A 12,505-nucleotide genomic window follows, 5' to 3' on the forward strand; every position below is an offset into this window, starting at 1 on the left:
GAGGTCGGCCTAACCGAAGTCACACACAGTCGCACATACGGTGCAAAACAGGAGACGTGAGCTCCACAAAAGCGTTCTCTGGATAACAAGCTGCAAAACGCTGCTTGTTTTATGAAAATCCGACGTATATTTACGCCAAAAACCTGCTGTAAAGACGACGGTGGAACCCGCAACCCGCGCATCACTAGTAGCAACTATCCTACGAAAAAAAAAAAAGATCTACTCGCTCGCTGTCAGTGACTGCAAACAGAGAGCATCGCACAGTAGCTTTTCTAAGGGATTTATTCCTCTACACCACCTCAGCCGAAGTGTGAGCATCGCAGGGGCGCCATCTACTGGTTTGACTGCGCGACGCGTGTCCTGGTTGCTGCGTGACGGAGGCGGAGGCGTGTGTGGGCGGGGCCACAGAGGCACAGAGGCAGAACTGATGACGTTTTGTGGACGCCGTGGACACACTCTCCTCCAACCACAAAATATCAAATGTAGTTGCTGCGTGAAACCAGTAGGGGGCGCGAACCATGCGGTTTTAGACACAAAAGTGAGATTTTGAACAAGTTTGCACCAAATGTCAACATATTGACTGGGACATGTAGCTAACTCTATTCAACAACCATTTAGACCGTTTATCAGCAAAAAAAAGTGGATTTGGTGTTTAGTTACACTTTAAGTGGCGCTAGCCCGAAGTTAGCTTTGCCCGTTAGCCTGTTAGCTTCTTCTTCATGATTCCATTAGAAGAAGAAGAAGAAGAAGATCTTTATTTATATAGCGCCTTTCACAGACATATAGTCACAAAGCGCTTTACATGAGACAATTGTACATTCACTCCACACTCAGTGGTGGAAAGCTACGTTTGTAGCTTCAGTTTCCCCTGGGGGAGACTGTCAGAGGCGCTTTTGCGACTACACACGTCTGCGCCAACGGACCCTCTGACCACCATACATTCACTCACACACATCATTCATCCTGGCCTATTGTGCATGTTTTTAGTGGTAGGGGAAACCGGAGTGCCCGGAGGAAACCTACGCAGACACGGGGAGAACATACAAACTCCACACAGAAAGGCCCCGTCCCTGGTGGGAATCGAACCCGGACCTTCTAGCTGTGAAGCGAGAGCACTAACCGCTGTGCTACCGTGCCGCCCGTTAGTGTGTATCAGTGTGTATTAGTGTGTATTGCGCCTCCGACCCAGTGCAGGGAAGTTGCAATTGTGGTTTTCTGGCCAGAGACACCAGGGGGAGATGAATGACTCCCCAATCATCCCATTAACACTTGTATTACCCCCAGATCAACAGGTTAAGGCATAATAAATGGGGGTAGTTCGAGCAGTGAAAACAATTTATCTCAAAAACCTCTCCACTAGATGGGACCCTTGGGCAGTCCAGGGCCAATACTTTACCTGTATGTCCATATCCAGTCTGTAGTTTAGGTCTCCCAGCCAAAACAGATGTGTAAAACGCAATGAAATGTCAAATGAGCTCAGCTGTTTATCTCCGAGTGACAGCAGTCGCAGGATATCTAGATAGTTCTGGTTCCTCCTAAAGCAGGACATGTGTTAATTGTTTTATGTGTACATTTTAAGATCTTATACTGTATAGATCAACTGTAAATCATATATCTGAAATCAAACATTACAGTACCTGGCTGTTTTCTCATTCCCTGACGTCAAGTGGCAGTTTACGAAACCAAAAGATGTGCCATTAAACATAAACGACACGCCCACAGCTCCTTTGTTACCTAACAGTACATAGACAAGGTTACTTTAAAGAGCAGATTATATTTTGTACATTAGGTGCCAGAAAATTGAAGTGAAATTCTGTGATGGTTACCGAGTGTGTTAGCAATTCCTGTTTTGACACTGGACATTCCCACGTGGCTTATACGATTCTCATGCTCCGGCTTCACCAGCACAGCCAGCTTTATGTTCCACAACGTCTGAATTGCAATCTTTAATTAAACAAAAAAGGCGTTTGTTAGCCCTGGCACTAGAATATAACACTATTCTTTGATAATACAACTTGCTTAAAGAACATGAATTTACCACTTTGTAATCCAGCTCTGTTTGCTCTTTTAACGAGGTGCGCAGCGATTCGATCCACTCTCGATCGCCCACAGAGTTTTCTTGGCTCCCAAAGACATACAAGTCATGGGGGATAGTTACGGTCATCTCGTCTAAAGTTTTCCCAAGGCCACGGCACAACACCCATGACGCAGTGCATTTCGGAGCAGGCACAGAACCTATGAGGAACGAGAAAATGGTATTAAAACTTATTAAATAGGACAACAGGCATAATTATTATAAAACTAAGTTAGATGGATTGTGTAAACTCTCAGTTGTAGCTGTTATCCATTACGGGTTGTTATAGGATTGGAGACGTTTCACCTCTTGCCATAAAGCTTTGTCAGCATATAACTATCTTTAGGGGCAGGCATGACTTATACTGTAAGGAGATCAGTAAGTAGATCAGTATCCAGCCTGTTGCTAATGTGTTGGGGTGACGTATTATTTTCAGTAACTAAGGAATATAACATATTACTGAAACAAAATTTGGGAATATATTAGTCATTACAGTTCAAGTAACTTAAGGTACAAGTGCAAATAAAATGTAGCACCAAATCAAGCTGGACACTGGTGTACAAGATCTTCAGTTAATGTTGTGAAAACAAAACATGAGCAAATGGGAGACAATGAAGGAAAAGGAAATTGTTGGCTGCACTTTTACTCGGTGGGATTATTACTATTTATATTTTGCCAAAAGTAACTCAAAGTAATGTAACTCAGATACATTTTTGAAACAGTAATATGTAACACAAACATTACATTTTCAAAAGCAGAACTAAGTAACTCATGTCCCTAGAGGCCATAAGCTCCACTGCAGGTGTCGTAGCATGTTACGTTTTTTTCTCATTATTTGTCCGTGAGAGTAAATACAAGGCTGACAGAAAAGACAAAGGGAGAGAGGGATATTGTACATCCAATTACACAAAGAAGATTTTTTTTTCTCTCAAAACATGGGTGTAAATACTGTTTAAGAGGCGCTAGCCCTCAGTTAGCCTGGTCCATTAGTGTGTATTGGTGGTTCTTACTCGGTGCAGGCAAAGTTGCAATTGTGGTTTTCTGGCCAGAGACACCAGAGGGAGATGAAAGACCCCCCAATCAACCCATTAACACTTGTATTACCCCCAGAGGGACTACGAAAAGGATTTATTTATAAACAAGTTACTTAGTATTTCTTTAAAGCTGTAATGACTAATATAGAATATATTACAATTTCAAAGTAACTTGGCCAACACTGCTAATGAGAGGCAAAACGTTCTCTCCACTAAAACAACTAAGAACAGATAAGAGCTCGAGAACCTTTGTTAGATTAACTGTTTTTTTTACCCATGTTCCAGGTGCCAATAAATATGGAAATCATGTCAGGTTCATCCTGGTTGGAATGTTTGTTTTTCATGAGCTGCAGCAGCTGACAAAACGCCTCTCGCTTCTGTAACAGACGAATGTTCAAAATGAAACATGAAACCACTCAGTGGCAGTTTAAATGACACAAATAAACTGGACCATTAAATTATAATTGCAACACCAATAACATTTATAAGATGCATTTATTGTGTTGGATAAACTATACTCTTTATACTTCATAAAAGGTTCATACTGCCTTCTTTAGATTAAACTATTACTGATTCTTCTTTAAGTAAGACAGAAGGTTTGTTTACCTGCTTTACTAGTTTCGATCTGGTCACATGAGGTGAACAAACCTAAAAGAACTGTCTTACTAAAAGAACACTCGGTAATAGTACACTCTTTATAATAGGAAAAATGCAGATTGGCAATAATGAAGAAACTGAACCCGAAATAAAATACTGGACACTAAAAATAAGCGGTAAAATGTAGACAGTGTCCAGACAGATTTTGCAAACAAGTTCAGAATGTGGATAAAGTTCATATAATTGACATAAACTGAAAGATTTTGCCATTGGCTGACCTTGGCACTTGCAAAGATAAAGTCTTTCCTTTGGCTTTTGTCCTTCTCCTTTTCAAAGACAATGCCCAGTTTATTCTGAACTCTCTGCGACTTGATCAGCTGACGAACTGCGGACGACAGAGAGACGTGTTGAGCACGAAGGAGAAGTGAAATGATGCATGTGTTAAAGACGTGGACTTTGTGACTGAATGTCTCACTTTTGTCATGTGTGAAGGTAGTCCAGTCTTCCTGGCTGTCTTTCACCTTCTTCATCACCACAAGTCTTCCTACCTCCACATCCACAGATAAAGTGTACTTCTGACTTTTACCAATCTTTGTCAGCTCGGCCAGGTACACGTCCAGCTTCACCTGGACACAACAACATGGGGATTAAAAGTGTTTTGAAAACTCAATAAATTACACTAAATATTTAACTTTTTAAACCACTTAATCACAGTAACCTCGTCTGTCCTTTGCAAACAGGATACACAACGTCACCAGGATTTAAAGCATTGGTATTTCATAGCATGTTGATACATTTTAGAAAACACTCAATAAACTTTGATTAATGGTAAAAAATAAATAAACAAAAAAATATGTGAACATAGAAAAGACATGCGATACAGGCTGCACCAGTGGCATCTGAAGAACTCTTTTGCTTTTTATCTATGTTTATATATTGACTATATTTGCTTCTGGATGCAAGTTGTCATTTTTATACTCACTACTGCCACCTCAGGTCTTACGTGTAACTGCAGCTTCTATATTAAGCTTGTGCATGATGGCACAAACCCTTTTTTAGTGACAGTGCAGGATTTTAGCAGCAGTTGTGGTGAATAGGTCTGGGCTCATTCTACACATTAGGACATTGCTGGAGCAAGTAGGGGGAGGAAAATACACAATTTTAACATTTTTAAACTCCTTTAAGTGTAACTCTATGTACTTTACTACATAATTCCTGTTCTGTAAAGCATGTAGAATAATTAATGCACTTTATTGTTGCAGCCCTAGAGCACAAAGACATCTTCTATTTAGAGAGATATCTTTGGGAGAGGTCAAGGCAAAAATCAAGGGAACTAAAAACGTCAAACAGCAGAAGAACCATTTTATGCGGCAGTGTGTGAGAGTCTTTGGAGCAGGCGTTCTGTGTACCTCAAAGGCTTGCACTGGGATGGCTTTACTATTGCGCATGGAGGGTGGAGGAGGGGAGCACGGAGAGGTCAAACTCATGTCCTGGAGAGCTTTCAGGGCCTGAGGGAGAGAAAAGTAAACGAATAAATACGAAAAAGGGGCATTGCAGCTCGAGACACGGTTAGAAGCACAAAACTCATGCACCAAAAACACGCCTCGGCTGTTTTCCTCTCCCATTGTTGGTGTCAACAAGGAAACAGCTTCCTATTTCCTGGAGGAGCTAACGTGTGGCAGAGTGACAACACATGAGGCAAGATATTGTCTGCAGCCTGATTGCGCTGTGGCCGTTTCCTTCCTAAGCAGCTTGTCCCACTTTGAAAACTATATTTTTTTGCGTTACCGAAGGAAAGCACCGGCTGGATTACAAAACAAGGGCCACACAATAATGCAAACGTCGAAGAAAAGAACAAAAACCCACATACCTTCTTCTCTATTGAGGAAAGCAGGTCTTTGAGGATGGCGAGCTTTGTCACAAGGTTCTCCAACTCCTGGTCACCACCTTGATTTACAGACTATTTAGACACAAAAGGGGAACAAAACTGGGTTAGATGCATTTTCTATATTAGCAAAATGTCTAAAACATACTCTAGCTAATTAAAAAAGGTTCACAAACTTGCACTTACCTATGCTTTAAACTAGGACACAATTGTAATCCAGGTACAGCGCACACACTAAACAAACATATGACTTCTCTAGGCTTTGCTTCATGTCAAGTGAGTGCCAAGAACTTTCTCACGCTGTATTATTCCATAAAACTGCGACTTGCTCTGATTGGCTGCAGTGCACACCAGAGTCCAGTGTATAAGAGGATTTAAAAACGTGCTAACTGGTTACTTAATGGCGTTACGTCACAAATTCTGCTTCAATGGGAAATCAGTTGCTTTAGATATTTCTAATTGTCACTTGTGTCTATAAATCCTACAAATATGAAGACTATGACAAGGAAAATATGATCATGTCCATTCCACAGTGATTAAACAGCGTAATAATCCACCACCTACACATAGAATTATAAACATTTACCTGCTGGATCATCTTTGACACCATGAAGGCACTTTGTTGGTCGAAGACTTTGGACAGGATCTCCAGCCCAGACAACACCTTATCCACCTCCCTGTTTCGTAAAAAAAAAAAAAACATTTGCATCAAAACATCATCATCATCAAGCCAAACACTGAGTATTTGTGAGAAAAATGTTCATACATATTAATAAGATGAGTAAACATTGCTATAAGTTCGGTAGTTTAATCAAGCAAGCATGAATCACTGCCTGAGCGTGTCCACAATTCATAATCCGAAACCATGGCAACAATGAAATCCAAGGAGACTAGTGCATTTAAAAACTCTTTAGTTAGTAAAAAAAACTTGACAAAAGACAAAACAGACAGGTGATTAAATATAAGGGGTGGCAAACAAAAATAATTAAATAACCATTAACCAAAAATCACATAAAAAAATAAAAACAAAACAATAAAAAACTAACATAAACAAATCAGAACCAAACAGAAAGTAATTATGGCAACAACAAAAAATATATAAACTATTGTATTAACAGAACAAATATAGGATTTAGGCTCCTACAATTACAATGTTCTAACACACGGCATAATGTTTGAATGTGCAACATAAGTGACTGCACCCAAAACAAGGAGGAGCAGGACAAATGCAGCAACTTTATTTACGCAATTTTCATTCATAGTCAAGTCAGGATGGTTTCAATGTCATACCAAGGGCTTATTTTATAGTCTAGAACAGGATTATTGTAAATTAATTGTGCTCACAGTGGCTCACAGCACAATGACTCAACATTACCTCCATCATACAGGAGTTTCATTCCCTTGATGAAAAAGAAAAAGTAAGCTATCATCGACAAACAATATTAAGCAGAGGCAATTTGACTGTTGTAATGGTTAAAATGAGGAAGGTCCAGAAAAGCAGAATCTCGTGATATAAATAATAGGCTACTTAAAATCCATAAATGGCACAAACAAAACTCCAGGTATGTATTAGGGAACAACATGATGCAGTACCTCTGTTTACAGGAGGGGGGCGTACAGACTGCAAGTTGCCAGATTAGGCTGCCAGACTTTGCCCCCCTCCTCCAATTTAACAAAGGAACGGGTTACAGACATAAAACACAGCCCACAATCTGACCACACAGTCACAATCACGTCCTGAGAAGATCAACAATGCAGTATGATAATGACATTACAAAACAGGACAATCTGACCCCTGGCCTGCTGTAAGGAACCACTTGTGTGTCACAGAGTTCTTACCCATTGAGACGTTTACAGGACGACACCAGAGTCTTGTTGAGGTGAGGGAGAGAGCAGGCGCCTTGTTTGACCGCCTCGAGGTCCAGAGCGTAGCTGCCCTTTAGGTATTCGTGAGAAATAGTGCTCAGGCCGTTAGCTGCTGGAGCGCTAAAACACAAGAAAGAAAGAAGCAAAGTTGTAAAGTGGACATGTCATGCATAACTGTGGCTCATAAACCTGCTTGTATTAAAATCTATCTGCATTCAGTGAGATGTAACTCATGTAGCTGGAGCTCCCTCTTCAGGCAGTAGTGGGAAATATCAATATAAAAGCTTACAGCAGTCCTTTAATAGCTAACTGTATGCCAACATATCAATGGTGCTGTAACACTTCTTGACCATATCATCTTGTGAATCAATTGCACAGCCATACTGTATACATGCCTTTTGTTGTTATGGCGGCCATTTTTAATATTTGTATTTACTCGTAAATCGTTGCTTATGAAGAAAGCAGTAAATACACGACCCCACATTTATGTGAAGAAACCAGTGAGTCAGTGTTAAAGCTGCTCAAGACGTTAGAATGCTACCGGATAGCATTAAGCTTCAACAGCTCAGCTCCAACCTCTCCAAGAGAAAGACCTGAACCACACTCCAAACATCTAGCCTTGGATACAACATGTGACAGAGGTCAGAGATGAGCTGTTACTGTAGTATTTCCTCAGTGTTCATAGATGTGAGCCACACATGTGTTTATCGTGTTGAAGCCATTGACAGTTGATTGATGACAGTTGCAAACTGGTAGCATGCTATCATCTTGAGCAGCTTAAACACTGACTCAGATTGAGACTGTAGACATGACAAACTGTAAAAATCCCAGAGAAAGGTTTTCTGTTTCCTCTTTGATGTGTTAATTTAGTCTGAGGAGTGAAGCAGATCTTTAGTAAATCCTGCTGTAGCTCGACAGACAGATATGCTTCGTCTGTGCCACATTTGCTGGTTATTTCACATAAACGTGCATCTCTGGGGCTGTGTTTTAACTGTCAATGATTACAAGTACATGAAAATGCCACTGTCGATCAGTTGTCTTTCATTTTCATCCTGAGTAGAGATATTGTTACCTGTTGTAGTACTGCTACTCAAAATGGCAGCCGGAACTATGCGTGATGTCATTAGAAACACATGTATATGAGTGATAGGCAAGTTAGCTTAGTGGTGGGCCAATTTTCCTTCCCTGCGAAGAGTTCAGGGGCCAAACCTCCCAATTGTGGCCCAAAGTGAAGCCCAAATTCTCCAAATCCCAGTGTTATTTATTATAATCTGTCGTAATATGGAAGTTGGGTGTATGCTCTTGGAAGTTTGGAAGTTATTGATAGTGTTTTCAACATTTTAGGGCACTTTCACAGGTATTTGACGGCTGATTTTGCTTAATAATATTTCTTAAAATCATCATGGGAGCCAGTGGTTCTATGCTGGAGGGACGCATTTTGGCCGCGGGCCGGACGTTGCCTACCCCTGTTGTACATACAAGTTTCTTTGTTGCTTTTAAGTTTCTATTTTTAACGTATATTGGTATGGTATTCAGTGTAGATATAAGTATCTGCTACAAACCAAGATAGGAACAATCAGAGATGTCTAATAACAGTTTGAACCCCTGTATTCTACTTTGGTATTGTGATGATATGACGGTTTAAAAAGGTTGGCTTCTTCTCGGCTCGTTTACAATGTCCTTAATGTTGCCTTGCCTAAAAATAAAGTTCACATGCCTTTGTAGATCTGTACAGTCAGGGCTTTAAGAATCACACACTTCCTCTAATCCAGGGCGCTGACTGGAGTCTATACCACCCACAGACACAGGCGAACACGGGCCAGACGCAGACTTTTCCAGTGCGACTTCCCCCACCCCCCACGCGCTGCCCCGACCATATTTCATGCCACAACACCACATCTATAAACCCACAAGGCTACATTCAACTATAGCTATACAGAGCGAGCTCAGAAGGGCCTCTTTAAATAATTTCTATCATTATTTGGAGCGGTCATCTCTATTTCTCTATTGGTAACAAAACTTCCACACTGATTTTCCTACAGTGGAACAAAAATGGCCTAAAGAAATACTATATCAGGACCAAAACAGGGCTAAAATGGAAGTAAATTAGGAAAATCATTACCCTACATAGTAATACTTGGAAGAATACAACAAACAACAACTACAGACTCATTCCATTGCTCTCATTATTTTGTAGTTATGCTGATTTTTAAGTTTTTTAGTTCTGCGATAAACTATATTAATTGTCCAATACACAGGAAGGTACAGTCTCTATATTCAACAAATAAAAAGGTTATTTGAACATTTTTAGCAATGTGAATAAATGGAGGAGTTGCGCTGTCAGCCCTCATGACTTTTGAGCGCTGTTCTTTAGCAACATACACTTTGACCACAGTGTTTGCCTAAAAACCGCAGTGTGACAGATCATTTACGTAATCGCACATTTTTGTCAATGCGCTGGTGGTGCCCAAAGCTGTGGATAAGGTTATGAATCTCGTAACTGAAAGTGACTAATGGGGCAACATTAACGGCTATTAAAATTAACAGTCTGTTCACCCCCGAGCATCATCTGTGTGCAACATGGCTTTCAACAGGATGTGGTGACTTTTACACAGTCAGAGGTGCAGGAAGGCAAGAGAAATATAGCTTCATCCTTGCTTTAATGAAAGATGAGGTTTGTGAAGGGCAGCTTACTGAGAATTTGAATCATATTTATCAGTAATGAGTGGTGTATGGGCTGCTCAATGTGGTACTTGTGTGGAATTTCTAGTTTTAGTTTCATTTAGTGACAATTTTATGTATGTTTTTCCTCCTCATCTGGGATAGCCCTTGTTTAGAATTACTTTAATCTCAGTTTAGTCCTATTTCACACCTGGTTTAGTCCTTATAGATGTGGTTTTGATTTCGTCAAGGCTGTGCTGGGACCTCATTTCGGCTGAGTTAAACAATTTAGATCAGCAGCACACACATCAAGTCAGAGGATGTAGGAGCGGTCCCGGCTGATGACACTTTCTCTTCTCACATGGGCCACTACAAACATTATCTGGACCTGACACATCTCCACAGTCAGCTGAAAAATATCTATCACTTTTACACATGGGTCACTAATGCCTTTCCTTTTCATACCACCTGTCGTTTTATGTCAACTTCTTTACTCTCCGTGTCTACCAGTGTTAATTTTGTCGACTAAAATGTTTAGTCATAATTTTTGTCTAAATAATATTTTTGCAGACGAAAATTGGACTAAAGCTATGACTAAAATGTTCAGATATTTTCATTGACTAAAATATGACTAAATAAAAATGAGAAGAAGAAACTAAAATCCTCCAAACCTCCATAGACAGTTTGAAAAATGAGATCATAACACTTCACTGAACTTCAAGGAACAGCTCTGAGCTTTGTTCATGTGGGAGGAGCTCCATGAAGCAGAGGTGATTAAATATGATTATAATTAATATTATAAACGCAAAGTCGACTAAATTCATATTACATGTGATTTTAGTTGACTAATTTTAGTCGAGATTTAGTTAAATACATTTCTTCAATTTTAGTCTACTTTTAAAGGACATTAACAGTGAAAAATTAACAGTGGATTGGTGTTCAACTTGACTTACTTCAACGTAAAATAGTTTCTCCCAATTAGAGTAGAGTAGTATGAATGAACAGCGCAATGCAAAGGTTCTTTCTAATTTCAATACCTCAGATCATATGACAGATTTACATGACAAAAACGTTTTATGTGACTTTATGTCTAAAAAAGTGAACAGACTCGAGCTGCTGTGAGAGTTTGTTAATTAATCCATATTTTTTGACAGCCCAAAAGTTCTACGGCCCACCAGGAAACATCCCAACTCTCCCGAGTTTGAAAAGGTGAGCTACCTTTCCAATCCAATCCAATCCACTTTATTTATATAGCACATTTAAACAACAAAACGTTTCCAAAGTGCTGCACATGCAACAAAATCAATAAAACCAAAACAATGCAAATGAGCTCTACCGCTATATATATACCTTTGTATGTCAAACATAGCTGTTTACGTGGTACTTTGTGCTACGAGAGCCACTGGTTTAACTTCTTACCCCCCAAGCACATTTTCTCCAGTTTGGCTTTACCCAAATCTAAAAGCTCCTTGGTAAAAATGGCAACAAAAATGAGACGAAAACAAGGACAAAACGCAACAGGAGAGCGACAAAAACATGACCAAAAAGTGATGAGAAAGTGAAAAATGCAATAACATAACAACATAAAAGCAATGGTGCCAAAAAAAGATGGCGACAAAGCAGCTTTTGAATGAGGCGTTAAACTGGCTCATAGGCTGTAACCTTTTAGATTTGGGGAGGGCGAGGGTTAAGAGAATAGCTGAAATTGCTAGAAATTAATAAAAGACTAGAACATACTGACTGAAGGGCAACTGTACCTTTCAGTGGGTGAGTCTGTTCCAGGGGGAGTGGAGGTTGAGGCAGATCTTGGAGGAAGGGGTGGTTTTTCATCTTCACCATCTATCAAAAGAGCAAGAATTAGAATTATGGCGCTTATTCAACAAGAGGGAAAGGGGGTGGACCTAATGTACCTGAATAGTCCCGCTCGTCACTGACGGCGGTCTCTTCTCTGTCCACTGTGTACAGAAGAGTGGTCACCAAACCCTGGCTCGGCTGGAGGTATAACGACACCAGCTCTGGCAGAGTCTTGAACCGTTTGGGCTGGACTCCCTGAGAAGTCTGAGAAATGGATAATAATCAGAGAGGATGAAAACTGACCCAGACTGTATTTCTACTGAGTCTTATTCTTTTAGTGTGCGCGCAATTATCGGGCAACTCGGGGTGTATAATTTTGCACATGTGCCACTGAGAATAGTTTCCATGTATGTGGAGTAAAGGACGGCACTGTGTCGGCGTGTGTGCGCGTGGTGGCGGGGACGACCTCACAGCTGTTGGGCATGAGACACAAAGAGGCTGCTGTTGTCACACACATGTACGAGTGTGTTTAGACTTTAGACGGAGATGAGAGCCAACAAAAGCATGTCTGCCCATTGCCTGCCAACCACCACC

General features: G+C 40.5%; 1 protein-coding gene across 1 annotated transcript in view; it reads right to left on the bottom strand.

Annotated features, from left to right (window-relative positions):
* Nucleotides 1-12,505, bottom strand: part of inppl1a (inositol polyphosphate phosphatase-like 1a) — a 30,615-nt gene that overhangs the window by 8,284 nt on the left and 9,826 nt on the right. The window contains exons 4-16 of the mRNA XM_079573412.1: nt 12,028-12,175; nt 11,875-11,956; nt 7,430-7,576; nt 6,177-6,267; nt 5,576-5,665; nt 5,115-5,213; nt 4,181-4,331; nt 3,984-4,090; nt 3,383-3,485; nt 2,039-2,235; nt 1,827-1,944; nt 1,638-1,734; nt 1,397-1,535 (exon numbers count right to left, since the gene is read on the bottom strand). Coding sequence (XP_079429538.1) covers nt 1,397-1,535; nt 1,638-1,734; nt 1,827-1,944; nt 2,039-2,235; nt 3,383-3,485; nt 3,984-4,090; nt 4,181-4,331; nt 5,115-5,213; nt 5,576-5,665; nt 6,177-6,267; nt 7,430-7,576; nt 11,875-11,956; nt 12,028-12,175 — 1,569 coding nt within the window. The remainder of the gene's footprint in view (nt 1-1,396; nt 1,536-1,637; nt 1,735-1,826; nt 1,945-2,038; nt 2,236-3,382; nt 3,486-3,983; nt 4,091-4,180; nt 4,332-5,114; nt 5,214-5,575; nt 5,666-6,176; nt 6,268-7,429; nt 7,577-11,874; nt 11,957-12,027; nt 12,176-12,505) is intronic.

The sequence above is a fragment of the Gobius niger genome (assembly GCF_951799975.1).
Source record: "Gobius niger genome assembly, chromosome: 1".
Lineage (NCBI taxonomy): Eukaryota > Metazoa > Chordata > Actinopteri > Gobiiformes > Gobiidae > Gobius > Gobius niger.